Source organism: Astatotilapia calliptera, chromosome 20 (genome assembly GCF_964374335.1).
Source record: "Astatotilapia calliptera chromosome 20, fAstCal68.1, whole genome shotgun sequence".
NCBI lineage: Eukaryota > Metazoa > Chordata > Actinopteri > Cichliformes > Cichlidae > Astatotilapia > Astatotilapia calliptera.
Genome location: NC_137441.1, coordinates 6,810,511 through 6,825,793, shown reverse-complemented (window position 1 = coordinate 6,825,793; position 15,283 = coordinate 6,810,511). Strand labels below are relative to the sequence as shown.

The following is a 15,283-nucleotide window of genomic DNA, read 5'->3' as shown; positions in this document are numbered from 1 at the left end:
TGACATCCTGCATTGACACTAAGCGTGACATTGTGGCTGCACCAAATGCACTCTTATTTTATAAGTTGCACTTAAAATTTAATGAGAAACACGGGCTTGTGCTTCATTGACGGCCTTCTTCATTCTCGGTGGCAGGGGAGACTGCAGTCATCAAACTGCTTTTGAGGCGCAGCCTGTTTCATTGCTTTGTAGAAATCCTCACACACACACACTCGCACATGTGGATCATTTCTTTCTCTGTTTTCTGCTCTAATGCTGCAACGTTTCAACCACACATTTCGGATTTCTTGATTTTCTTTTGCCTTTGGTTAAATGGCTAAAACTGAATTTCCACTCACAGGGAATGGAAATAGATAACAAACAACTGCATCAAAAACAGGAATACAGTTGAAAATAGAATATAGTTTATAACAGTTTATTTTTTTCAAGTTTCCACTTCATTGAGCTAATTATAATTTATTACTTTAGGAATTGGGAACCAATAATTGGTCATTTAGAAACATGATATTCCAATATAGTGGCATGATGGTTAGCACTATTGCCTCACAGCAAGAAGGTCCTGAGTTCAGGTCTGCTCGTGTTTGTTTCCTCTAACAATCCAAAACACATGTAGTTAGTGGGGTTAGGTTAACTGGTAACTCTGGTTACCAGAATGGTTTTCTGTCTATGTCTGTTAGCCCTGCGAAAGACTGGCAACCTGTCCAGGGCGTACCCTGCCTCTCGCCCTAAGATAGCTGGAATATGCTCCAGCCTACTTACGACCCTGACAAGGAGAAGAGGATGAATGGATATTCCAATATATTAACAAATGAGACATAAAAAGATTTTTCTCACATTTGCTATCTGAAGGATGTTTCTCTCATCTTTACTTTACTTTTAAAAATTTATTAGTCTTTGTGGCTAATACTAATAGATCACAAAATAGCCAATATGCCAATTAACCAATACCTTATGCTTTACTCGCTAGGTGTACCAGCACCACTTTTTGTTACCATCCTGTCCACTTCTCAAGTAGTACAAGGTTGGGAAATAGTAAAGCAAGTACCTGATCAGTGACCACATCAGTACCAACGTTCAGAAGTATCACTGAAAAAACTGTAGTGTTTTTCTGTGCATGCAATCCCTCCAAGTAGGGAATGCTATTGCACACACACACAGAAACATGCTGTGGAGCACACTGAAATTGAGCATTAAAGTTGAAGGTGGGAGTGTCATTTCTCACTGAGCCTTCTCCCCTTTACTGTGAACTTTACCTTAATGTGACCCCGCCATGCTGGGAGACATGCTCTTGGTACCCTGTACCTTAGCAGTGCTCTTGTCAACCGTGACAGGCAGCACCTGATGACTCTGTTCTTTATATTCTGTGTAGGAATACCAGCCATACTACAGTTACAAAAAGAAGGATTGGTTATGCTGTTTTTTTTTTTTAAACTTACTGCAGTTTGTCTTTTCACTTCCCAAAGAAATGCAAAGAAAAACACGACTTTTGTTTAACCCAGTTTGAACTAGGATAGTCTAAAGCACTGATTTAGAGAATGATACAGGAGGCTGTTGGCTATCCCAGCTGGTTACTGGGTAACCAGTTCATCACAGACCAAATCAGACAGAAAGAAAACCATTCACACTCAGATTTACACCTACAGCGATTTTAAAATCACCGCAAAACCAGTGAATGTCTTTATACTGCGCCCACGCGGGCGGAAGAACGTGCAAACTGTAAACAAAAAAGGGCAGCAGGATGAAAACCAGAACATTCCTGCATAACATAACAGTTAACTAACCACTGCACGAATTCTACCCTACCAGAATTACAATTACAAGAATTTAAATAGCAAATTTCAGATCTCACGATTAAAGCAGCATCCAATGCATGCTCATTTAGCACTTTGCTCACGAGAACTTGTTGAGTCACCTGCCTTCTCAGTCACACACCACGGCTGTCATGGCAGGCATCATCTGGTTATCACTTTCCAGCAAGGTTGGCAGTGATATGGTGGCTCGAGGTTGCAGCAGGGTTAGCAGATGAACAGCCAGAGCAGCCCACACTGCCACACAGGAATATTTGACAGTGTGTTTTTTTTAAAATGGGATTTCGTATGCAAGCCTGGGTTGAGTGGCAACACCTTCGTAAGCCTCATGTACTTCTGAAGGCTCTGAAGGCTCAAACCTCCATGCAGACAGGCTGGATTCTACTAAATAAACAACAAAATCAGTTTTATTTATTATTGTCAACTAACAGGTATTCAAACTAAAATACCATTAACTAATGTTCTGCGGGGTTTATTCATTCCAGACATCCACCCCATAAATCCATCCATCCATCCATCCATCCAATCTCTTACGCTTATCCAATACAGAGTCATGGGGAAGGTGGAGCTTATCCCACAGGGGCACAGGGTACACTCTGGATAGGCCAAAAGACTGTGGCAGGGTTCACACAGAGAGAAAAGCTACCATTCGCTCTTGCATTCACACCTTTAGCCAATTCAGAATCACAGGTGAACCTAACCTAAGGCCAGAGTACCCATAGAGAACCCACCCAGACACAGGGAGAACATGCAAACGCCACACAGAAAGGCCCCAGCACCTTCTTTCTGTGAGCCAAACCAATCTAAAGTACCGTGCCATCCTAACACAATTTGAATATGTTTTCTATGCAAGACATGTGATAGTCAGTATTTATGCTTTTGCACCACACCTTGTACACACTTTACAACATGTGTGGTCTTCTGGTGCTTTATTGTATTTTGAAACTGAACATTATGTTGGAACCTTCAAGCAACTGTTTAATTATTCTCTGTTTACGGAGTATCAATAAAACTACTTATTGGATACAGCTGGAAGCAACAGTTTGGGAACCCCTGAGCTAATTTGCTCAATTTGTTGATTTCTGAAGTGAAAAGAAAACTCAAGCCCTGCAGCAAGCAGACATTAAAATGGAATACTCTTTGCACTGCTGTTATTTTATCTGAGAAACTTCAGATCAGTAATTTTGGTGCATAAAACAGGCACCTTTTGAAGCCAGTCCTTCTGTACTGAATTAGGAATTCCTCTTACCTTTCTTGAATAGCTCAACAGTATGTTGGATTTTGAAGTATGCAGTGTCTTGAGTGACTGCAGGACAACTGCATTCAGAATGCACTGGTATTTAGTGAAATCCATTCTTTTCTTTATCCCTGCATTACTTCGTGTGCTACAGGCTGCTTGAAGCAGAATTTTCTACCCAGTTTAACAGCTGACATTTCTCCCCATCAGAAACTGTTTAGTTTCATTTTTCTACAAACATAACGATTGTGGCCAATCCCCCCAAAAAACAAAAAAGCAACCCAATACAAACCCCCCAGTAACTAACTCAATTCTAACATCACTTTTTCTTCAGGCATTGACTTTTGTGATTAGTGTGTGTGTAAGATTTCCCACTGAAAACTCTTTCATACACAAGCAGTTTGTTCATCAGTGCTGCGCTGTGAAAAGAGGGCATTAGCACTATTGTGCCAGCATGACTCTTCCACAGCTCCTTTGCAGTCATTGTTCCCAAACATGTATTGACCTCTGTCGTTTCCCTTAACTGACATTTCCTAATGGTGCTTTAAACAGCAGAAATAGGCTGCCGCAGAGATGACGTATTTTTGTACAGTAACCTGGAAGTTGGAATCACCTTGATAAAATGATAAATTAGATTATTTTTTTTAATAAATAACAAATGAGCTCTTGTGTTAACGGCAAAATAAAAAGTTCCGTGGGAGAAAAACTGTTTTTGATGAAACTTTATCAAATGTAAATAAGGTACTTTTGGTTGCTTCCTTATTTATTAAGTTGTTGCCACAGTGGATGGATCTGCAGTTTGAGTTTATACCCTTCTTGATACTATCTTCACATTTATTCCGCTTTGGGACTGACACAAGAAGTAAGCCAGCTTATGAAGCTGAGCTTGTTTCTCTTTCCAATCTCAAACCCTTGATGCGTTAACCACTACACCATTAAAACATTAATATTAGGGGTATGTCACGGTTTGCGGGGCAGACTGTGTGGGGTGTGTGTGGAGGACCCGGGTGCGGACACAGATGAGAAGACACACTAAACTTAAACAAAAGGCGAGCCATTTATTTTGGCTGATAAAACATGAATACAAAATAAAGCAAAGGCAACAGGGCGTAAACTAACCTAAAAACTATCCTGGGAAAATTAAACTATGATAATCGTGACTGAACTGTGATAACTATGGTGATACACATGAACATGATTCAACCCAGGAATGTGCGAAAAAACTATGAACAACAAGTACATGAAACATGAACACAACCTGAGCAGAATCATGACATACATGGAACTTGAGGTAACGTGGTGGGAGGAAACAGACAATTCAACACAGACTGAATGAAACAGAGAGACTAAAGACCCACGTGGATGATTAGGGAAGTGGAAACACATGAGGGGAAACAGCTGACACACATGAACCTAATGAGGGGACGGGAAGTGAAACTAAATACATTACCAGACTCTTTCAAAATAAAACAGGAAACATGAAGGACGGAGACATAATACTAACTTGACAACATGAACCAACAAGGGGGACTGGAACATAAGGGGTGACGACGCGAAAGGATCTAGGTAAACAAAACAAACACTGAGCAACTATGAGCTTTAGGAATAACTAGATGAACTTAACATAAAGTAATATCAAAATACAAGAAGACTAAAATCCAAACTAATAACAGCAACAACAAGAACTAAATACATGTTTAATAATAATAATAATATAACTCAACAAATACCAAAATGAAGATAAAATGCTGGGTCACAGATCCAGCCCGTGACAGAATATAAACAAACTACACTGTGGTCACATGACTTCAGCATCTCTTAACCTGGTAAGACCCAACCCATCAAAAAATAGCCAGAAAATTCAGATGTTTTGGAACTGACATGTTTATTAACCCTTACAACAAAATCCTTTTTTTTGCTATATCATGTTCTGTATCATATATTTAAAAAAAGAGTTTTGTCCGTAGCATTTTGAAATTATGGCAAGCATTGATCATGTTGATGAGATAGAGGTCTCACAAACTCATGTATCAAATATGATACAAAGAGCATTAGACGGTTAAGCTTCTGTGTTGGATATGATGACAAACGTGCCTAGAAACTTGTGCAGTTTCATTTAACAAAACTGCTTTTTTCCAACACCCAACATCTGGTAGAACAACAGAGCCAAGAAGCACAACATCTTTTACAATCCTTACACCTTTTCTAGGATTCAGTTAGTTTACACCTTCTATCCACTGTTTAGATGTACCCACAGCTGCAACGTTTTAAGCAAACATTATGAAAGTCTCAATTGTCATCCTACTAAGTAAAATGAGGCCAGAAACAACATCAGAGAGACAGGGAACCTAAAATCTATGGAGAATTTGGAAACAGCAAAGATGGAGGTAGAAAAACATTAATGGGAAAAAAATGCCTTTTAAAATCTTATTTTGGGGCAAAGACATCAAAGCTTTGAAGTCTTTTTTTATCAGATTTGGATTTTGTGACATTTTTATATTTAATTGACCATTTAAATTAAAGGTCATTTAAATATATCTTCAAATAATTGTACAGATGGCTCCCAATGGCTTCTTCTAGTACATCTAGTGAATTAATAAAGTTGTACAATCAGTCTTCTTTTAGTCCCTATATATACAGTAGTTAGATGGCAAACAGTGCCTTGTCCACTCTCTTTTTGTTGTAAATGTTTTATGTCACTCTCATTTTATGTTAATGAGAGTGTGGGGAGTGAGTTGGAGGGTGGGGTGGGCTGTTTTTAACTATGTAAAGCACTTTGTGCTACATTGTTTTTTGTATGAAAAGTGCTTTATAAATAAAGATTGATTGATTGATTGATTAAATATAGAGTAGGTGCACTGTATAATAAAGTGAATTAAAAGTCTGTTTACAGTGTATAGTATACAGTTTAAGTGCCCAGCAAACATTTCCGTGCTGTAAATACAGCTTTACAGAGCAGCTTGCAAATCAGCAGAGTCTTGTCTTTGCTGTTGACAGTTGGAAATGGTCTGGTTATCTGCCTTACAGCTCTGAGTAATCACTTCCCTCTCAGGATGCTTGTGGACATAAGAGTGGCATCCTCGAAGCATATTTTCCATTGAGGTAAAATATATTAGGGATGAAGCGTAGGTATTTTTCTTAAAATAAATCAAATCCTACTCATGCTGTCTGTGTTGTCATACTCTTGTATATAGCAGTCTGTCTCGCGCTACAATGTATAGGAGGTTTTATCCGGTGTATGTATGAAAGCTGGCTATTTTTCACAAAGCGAAAGTGTGCTGTCTCGCAGTAGAAAAGTTGCAATGTTTTCGTTTTTATAATCAGATTTGGTGAAGATGAAAATTTCATCTTGTGCATTATAGAAAATGTTGTCAAAATACCTGAAAATCTGACAGTGACAAATAAGCAAACACTTTTAGTTTTTAGCCCAGGGTGATGTCCTTTTAGCGGTATTAGACTGACACAGAAGGATGTGTCATCCTCCACAACAGGGGAAATTATTACATGGTATAGATTTCTAACACTAATCCTGATACCTATCCGTAACTGTCCGTCAGACTAGGTGCCCTTTGCCTTTTGGGAGATGGTACCTGAGCATCAGCGAGCCAGTCTGACAATGAAGAATGATTTATTAGAGGTTAGCACAGACACAAAGGTCGACTAGGCAGCTCAGCCAATCGTTTCAAAGTGTCAAGCCTTCAGTTTCTCAGTTAAATCAGCCTGTCGACAGGCCTGCAGCTCTCTGCTTTTGCCTGCGGTAATCTTGAATCTGAGAACAAGCCTCAGCCATCCGATGACTGTATCTCCCCCCAGCATCTCCCAGCAGCTCTGCTTTTTAGATAATTCTGAATAATCACATGGAAATAGGCTGTGTGATGATGTGATAATTGCGCTCTCTTCTGTATATCCACAGCTCATTACCGTTACATCTTTTCTCTGCTACAGATGTGCAACATCGCCTACCTGAGCACACAACTCGACCTGTTGTTGACTCTGAGAGAGCTTCCGATCAGCATGAACGACCTGCAGCCCGTGAGTTCACTCGATCACCAGCAGAGTCAAATCAAAGGTCGAATTAGATGTTGAGCTGTGTTTAAAGTCTGCCCCATTTCTACAGGCTGAAAAAGGGTAAAACCACGAGACTGCACAGCACATAATCAAACACCTCTATGCAAATTTATTCTCTAATGCAAATGCTAATGCCCAGATACATCGTAGCTTTAGACATAAATGAAAAGAACATCTGTGCACAAAATACTATTAATACATGAAAGCTTTTCCCCCCTCTTCAGTTTGACTTTTAGGTTTTATGTGGCGGGTGAAGTAGTTTCTATTCTATTTGCTGGAATGTTAAGAGTCTTGAAAACACAAAAGCATGAGAAGCACTTTAAGACACTTTTCTTCATTTGACGGAGAAGAAAAGATGGCTCTTAATCAAATCAAGTTTAATTTTTCTGCAGGTGGTTTAAAACCACCAAAGTTTAAAAGAAAATCCTTATCAAAAAACCCCAATGAAAACTCACTTTGGAGTTATCACAAAGGAAGAGATGTGGAAAGATTTATGACTTTTTCTTCTTTCTGCAAACTTCTAGACCCACTTCAAAGACAGACACTTTTAAATTAATACAGGTAAAATCAAATGAAAAAAACACACACTCACACAAAGTTCCAACTCAAATATATATATATATATATATATATATATATATCTATATCTATATTAATTTTAGTATCTTCTTAACCCTTACACGAACACCTGAAATGCTTTTGGTTTGTGTAGTTCGAGTATCCAGAGATTCCTGTTCATCATTAGTCAGACTGATCGTTAACACTCTTATCGCGCATTGTTGTTTATTGGCACTGGGGACTGCAGGGTGTAAAGATATTGCAGGCAGACAAGAATGCCCCCCAGCACCTCAGCCATTTTTTTATGTGATTCTCTCAAGCTTCTGTTTCTTTCAGCATCAGTGCTTCAACCCTAATCTCTTGTCTGCTGACTGTCTGAGAATGAAGAGAAACAATGGATAAGAATGATGGCACTGTAATCCATTGACTGTGACAGTAATTTTTCTTTGTCTAACACACAGGGACAAACATATTGTGTGCCGGCAAGATGACTCGACAAGAAAGATTAGCAATTTCATTAAGTTTCAATTTACTCTTGGCTTTTTGCTTCTGATATTGTTTTCTTTCTACTGTGTTATTAAAAAGGTCATTCAATCAAAAGCTTTGGTATTTGCGTACAGGTACACTGTGACAAAAAGGTAAGGTGCACTTCAGATTTAGGTCCTTCCTAGTACAGTGTGTTCAAACATTAGGGTCCTCGTAGTCGCAACATAGTTGCAAATCCTTGGATTCTCCAACACGACAGGCTTCTTAAGGCACTAACATTAAGAAGGATTTACCTGCCACCTGACAGACAGGACTTGAGGAGGGAAAATGGCAAAGTCACCACTGTGGGAATGCTTCTCACCTGTGATGTGCTTGTTGGTGTTTCACTGCAAGGATGACAGCTTTTACTCTGCATTGTGGCCCTAGCTTTTTCTTTAAACATTTGCTGTGCTCTGTGTGCAGCTATTTCAAATATACATATAAGAAATGCAAAGTCACAGAGCCAGAGCCATTGATGCAGTAGACAGGGAGGCATCACCTGAAGCTGTGATGTACAGAATGATAAAACCAAATGTAGTATTTTCAGTAGATATATAAATGGTGAACTATTCTAAAACAAGACACAATACAATCTTGTGTAATTTGACAGAAAGCCTTGCTGTAGTAAAAAAACACAAAAATAAAGAAAGCCTTGCAGACTTCATCTGAATGCACAAAACATCAAATATGAATATGAAACTTTAGCAACTTTAGCATTAAAGAAATATACAAATGTTTACCAGATTCACTTTATCCGTTAAAGGGAACTTATTATTCTAATTTTAACTCCATGTTTTTATTGTTGGATTCTACTAGACTTTAAATGATTGACAACTAAAAATAATCCTTATTATCTTATACCAAAGCTCTTCAGACCACTCTAGTTCCCACTTTAAGGCTACTGTCCCTTTAAGCCAGGTTTCTTTAGTAGGTGGGCGGGGCTTCTGTGCCTGCCATAGCCTTATTTGGCATACCCCTTTTTAACAGCATACATCTCCTGGAGCATTGGTTCAAAGGGATTAGTTGTAAATACATTGATCCAATTATATGAAACTCAGGTTTAACGTGGACATTCACCATTGTAACAATGGTAAATAAAAAAGCACAGAAAAGTATAATAAGTCATCTTTTCTCCTCAGAAAACAGAGACAATCTGGGAGGCTCGGCTCTGTTTTTCTTCTTTGAGTTCAGGTTGGGCTAATTGTCTTCTCTTTGTAACTGCGGTTTTCAATTACCAGTGGGTGTTCTTGGCCTCCTTGCTTTTGGAGCCAGCAGTGAGCCTATTATAGCTTGCAGCATCCAAATGAAATAAAGAACATATATTAGAAAACGTATCTGGACAAGCTGCACACAGTTAGGTCTATAAAGTTTTGGACATTTACATAGTTTCTGTAGTTTTTCTTCTGTGCACCAATACAGTGCATTTTAAATCAAACAATCAAGATGTGACTGAAGTGCAGGCTTGCAGCTTTAATTCAAGGGGTTTAACAAAAGCACTGCATTAACTGTTTAGGAATTAAAGCCATTTTTATACAAAGTCTAACATTTTCATAACCTCAGGTTTATATTGTTAAATGGTGATTATGAAGCAGTGTGTTTCAGATATTACAGAGTAACATGAAAGCAATGTAACAAGAAATATAACAAATTACCTTTTGCAGGAGAAATTAAGTTATGTACTGCTTTACTTTTAAGGGAAGTGTTCAGGTAATATGTGTAATAATAACTTTTTTGAGTAGCATCTCCAACAGTGATAACAGCAAAAAGGGGAAATACCTGAACAAACACGCACAAACATTTGACCCACAGCGTGCAATTAATCTGCATGAATGTAATTTCTTTATTGCTGCTTAGCGATGGTGGTGACTCTCAATGAGAACCCAATGACAATCGATAAGAGATTTTAAATTGGTAATCGAATCGATAAGTGATATCGATAATGGAATCGGAATGGCTAAATTCTTATCAGTTTCCATCCCTACTCAAGAACAGAAAGGCCAGATTAGACAGAAAACATGTTAAAGAGCCTGCTTGGTTGGGGAAAAAAGTCTTTGGAAAAGTGAAACAAGATTAATAAATTGTATCAGTATGATAAGAAGAAAGAAACAGATGATGATATGAAGTACATCACATTATCTGTCAAACATGGAAGAGGCAATGTTAACAGCATGGGTATGTAAGACTATGAGGGAAACCAGGCTACTAGTGTTTAATGATGGTGAGACTGCTGCTAGAAGTAACAGGATGTACTGGGCTGTAATAAGAGTGGATAGCACTTCACAATGCAAATGGATAATGACCCAAACCGTGCTACAAAAGCAACTCAAGAGTTGCTCAAGGAAAAGAAAGGGAATATTCTTGGATGACTAAGTTATTCACCTGATCTTAACCCAATAGAGCATGCTTTACAATTATTAAATACAAAACTGAAAGTAGAGAGACCCACAAGCAAGCAGCAACTTAAGGTAGCTGGAGTGAGTATCTCAAGAGACACTGCTTTTGGTAATGTCACTTCAGGCAGTGATTAACTGCAAAGGATTTTAATCAATTTATTTAAAAAAAAATAAAAATATATATATATATATTTAAAATTACTTTCATTTGTCTAATTATCTTTGAGCCACTGAAAATAGGAGACTATGAATAAAAAGGGTTGTGATTCAATGTGAAGTGATGCAATGTTTTTGTTAAACTTCTCGACTTAAAGTTGAAAGTCTGCACTTTGCACATCACATCTCGATTGCTTGATTTAAAATCCCTTGTGGTGATGTACAGGGTTAAAAAAGTGTAAATGTCTAGCAACTTATGAGGATACTGTAAATGTGAGACTTATGCTGTAGTAATTTTATTTTCAAACTGTATTTTCTGGTTTTACATTACTTTTCAAGGATGAGAAGTTGTTGATTTGGAAAATGCACTTGAAGTTAACTTCCCCACCTCCAATAGATAACAGCACACAGCTGCTTCCCTTAGCTTTTCAATGGGAAGCATCCACCTCCCACACAATGAAGGAGACAGTATGCAGCGGGGCTAGCCTCCACTCACTGCTGTTTGCTACATTATTTGATCAAAAATTGTAGAGAAAGAAGAAAACAATACATGAGAAAACAATAGTTTTTTTCCTTTGGAAAAGTAAACAACTCTTATGTCAACTTTCATGAACACTTCTGTCAGTGATATCATGGCTATGTTTTTTAAAAAAAATATTTTTTTCTGGCTTTAAAGTGATTAGAACATCAAACTGCTCAAAAAAATTAAAGTAACACATTGAAAACACATCAAATCTCAATGGAAAAAATACCATACTGGATATCTAGTATGGTATGAACTGGGTAATGTGTTAGAAAAGGATGGGCAGGCTTGTCCGTTTTGCTGAAATTTCTTTGCAGCAGCTCACAATAATATTCAGTATTTTGTACGGCCCTCACGCTTGTCTGACAACATTCAGACATACTTCTAATGAGACGATGGATGATGTCCTGGGGCATCTCCTCTTAGACCTTGACCGGGGCATCACTCTGATCAGAAACCTGGCGGCTTAAGTTGAACTGTCCGTGTGTCCCTCTGTAGAAATGCTATCCCTGACCATCACCAACCCACCACCAAACCAGACTTGCTGAATGATATTACAAGCAGCATAGCATTCTCCACAGCTTCTCCGCACCCTTTCATGTCTGCCACATTGTGCCAGATGTGGACCTGTCAATTCTACAATTCTGAAATTCTATGGCAAAAGGCATCTGGCCTCTACAGATCCGGGCATTGAGCACAGGGCTCACAAGAAGACGCTGGGCTCTCAGGCCACCCCCATGAAGCCTGTTTCTGATTGTTTGGTCAGAGACAACACCGGCCTTCTGGAGGTCATTTTGTAAGGCTCTGGCAGTGCTCAACCTGTTCCTCCTTGCACAAAGGGGCATATACAGGTCCTTCTGATGGGTTAAGGGCCTTCTACAACCTTTTTCCAGCTCCTTAATGTTCTTGACACTGTGCTAGGAGATACAGCAAAGCTTGTCCCATTTGAATGGATTGATGTACCCTCTGCTACGTAACCAACCAGATCAATATCTCAGATCTTTAACTGACGTTAATAATATAGTAAATATAAATAGTGTATATCAAATCAGAGAATCTTCTTAAAACAGGTTACAGTGCACTATGAGTTGGTCTTTATGCCATGGAGCTACAATAGTTTTCCATGTTACAGATGGTCCTGTGCAAAGAAGGTTTATATAATGTGTTCTGTATCTGGATATCTGGATATCTGGATATCTGCTTTCTGCGTTCTTTTCTCTTGTAACTGAGGTTGTCCCACTGGTAGATTTTGGGAAGTTATTCTTAAAACAGGAGCATATGGTGGGGGATGTTGTTGGCTGGCACGGGCTTATTTAGAGAAGCTAACTCTTTGTCAAGGACTATAATTCCCAAAGCATCAGCTCCTTTTTTCCCTCTAATACATCACTGGCAAAACCTTAAATTCCACTTTAATTTTTTCTCAATATGAATGCATATGCATATTCAACGGGATCTGTTTAGAGATAGTTAGACACAGAAATTGTGTGATATTCTAGGGGGATATTTGTACTTGACACAATTGCATACCAAATAATAATCTTGCCAAACAACCAGGTCCTGATTATTCATTTTATGAGGTCAAATGAGGTGTAGTGAGATGGCTGTTTATGTTTAGAGTATAAAATTGTAAAGCCTGGAGTTGTTTTTTTCGACTCTTTGTCAGTACAGAGAGCCTCTAAACAAGCTTCGGCCTTATTCCACTTTGCATTATTGTTGTGTGGCAAAATGAATGTGAGAGCCTGTATATGGGTGGATTTCAGAACAAATGACTTTGCTCTGTGCCCTTGTGTTTGTCTTCCAGCTGATTAACCAGAAGATCAGAATGTGCATGCAGCTGTACTACTGCAGGTCATTTGTTTCCGTGCTGGAGTACCTCCTCGCCATTGGCAATTACCTCAATGAGAATGCCGGGAAGGAAAAGGCCAAGGGATTCCGTCTCTCCTCCTTAACTAAAGTACGAGTCCACCACTGTTGCCTGACCTTTGATTGAGTTGCAGCACAGAGCTAATAAGACTACTCATTGACATACACAGCAGGGCTTCTGTGCATCTTTCAGTTTTTCTCTCAGTCGCTCTGGATTACTCAGGTCTTTGAACATATTCACTCTAACAGTTGTGTGACTGTGTCGATGAATGGCTTCGCAGGAGGAATGAAACTTTGCACAAAATATCGCCTTTAGTGGCTCAGTGTCTTAGAAATGAAAAGAAGTGGAGCAGGATGAAAAGGCTTGAAAAAAATGTAGAGACTCAAATGAGAATATCAAAACTACAATTTACTGGATATCACATGTATCTGGTAAATAGATGGCAGGAGCTGGTTAGCTCAGGCCTCAGTCACACAGGCCTAAACTGTCACTGGCCGGTGACAATCCGGTAACCGCTGATCATTGGGGGAAACTGTGTACAGTATTCCTTGACTATTTGGTAGGTGGTTGCTGAAGATTGTTGGGAGTTCCTAGTGTGAAATTGATTGCAAAGAAGTGTATGGCACTGCATCAAAATTCAATTCACTTCAATTTTATTTATATAGCGCCAAATCACAACAACAGTCACAACGACAACAAGGCGCTTTATATTGTAAGGTAGACCCTACAATAATACATACAGAGAAAAAAAACCCCCCAACAATCACATGACCCCCTATGAGCAAGCACTTTGGTGGGAAGGGTGGGAAGGAAAAACTCCCTTTTAACAGGAAGAAACCTTCAGCAGAACCAGGCTCAAGGAGGGGCGGCCATCTGCTGGGACCAGTGAGGGTGAGAGAAAGAAGACAGGATGAAGGACATGCTGTAGAAGAGAGCCAGAGATTAATATCAAGTGTGATTCAGCAGAGAGGTCTATTTACACATGAAAAATATATCAAAAATATCCTAATGAACCGTTTAGTCACTAGGAGATTCCTATGGACCCCAGCAGTGGGCACTGAAGGTGATGGCTTGTATGCAAACACTCTCCAACTATTTGCCAACCAGCTGGGGAATACTTTTCCCCAGCAACTAAAAATTGCCAGGGGGGTTGCTGACCAGTGTCTAGACCTGCATGACCGAGGCCTTATCAAATGGTAGAAACAGCCTTACTAGCTTTGCCCAAACCTGCCTCCAAAATGTAATTATTTACTTGATGGTTAGAAATATGATTCATCATGTCAGACTAGTGTACCAGCTGTCGGCTGGTAGTGGACAGTATATAAAAGGCAAATGGTAAGTATGTTTTAAGCCTGTTTATCACTTTTCATTTTTAGCATCCCACTTCAATGGGATCACAGTGAATACATTTGCAAACCATGCTTTTGAGCACTAGCATAGGCTAATCACCTGACACTATCTTCAAAAAGAGTTACATTTGGTTCATAAAAACTAAAGTGACAACAACCAAAATGCAGCACTCAAGGCTTTAAAGCAATACTTTCCAAGCCAGCATGTGCCATGTTGGTTCCTGTATCCTATATGCACTGTCTGTGGCTTTAAACTATAAACAGACGGATTAGCGAAAGGCATCAATCTTTTCATCTAACACGGGAAAGACAGCAAATAAGTTTGTTTTCCAAAATGATTCCTCTAAGGTTGATTAAACTGATGAATGCACAGCTTTTGTCTAGGGTTTGCGACACTGTCTTTGTGTTTTTTTAAATTTAGTTTGAATCACTCTTTTGTGTTTATGTCTCTCTGCTGGGAATGTTTAAGGGGCAATGCTCTTGGCACAGAAGTAAAACGTCCTCTGCTCCATTTAATGAAGCCGAGGCCTTGTGTTGCCTCAGAGGTGTTTCCAGGTCTAATTGAGAAAAGTAAACTGTTGCTGTTTCAGACAGACTCTCTTCAAATTAATGGCTGACTGCCTCCAAGAAAAATGCATCGAGGTTATCTCAGATCTTTTTTTGGTTCTTTTTTCTTTTACTTGTGAGCATCAATACTTTGTGCATGTCTTGTATACGCAGTCCTCAAAGGCTGGCCTTGGCCTTAAATTGGTAAACAACATAACCTAAATAGAAAAAAAATCATTGGGAGCTGCTTTCACAG

At 39.0% G+C, this 15,283-nt stretch overlaps 1 protein-coding gene across 4 annotated transcripts in view; it reads left to right on the top strand.

Moving 5' to 3' along the window:
* The window catches only part of LOC113013209 (uncharacterized), a 52,831-nt gene that overhangs the window by 19,604 nt on the left and 17,944 nt on the right, over nt 1-15,283 (top strand). For all 4 annotated transcript variants that reach the window (XR_013904147.1, XM_026153930.2, XM_080295057.1 and 1 more), the window contains exons 11-12: nt 6,991-7,077; nt 13,070-13,222. Coding sequence is in view for 3 of the 4 variants with exons in the window: in XM_026153930.2 (XP_026009715.2) it covers nt 6,991-7,077; nt 13,070-13,222 (240 nt within the window). In the remaining variant the exon portion in view is untranslated. The remainder of the gene's footprint in view (nt 1-6,990; nt 7,078-13,069; nt 13,223-15,283) is intronic.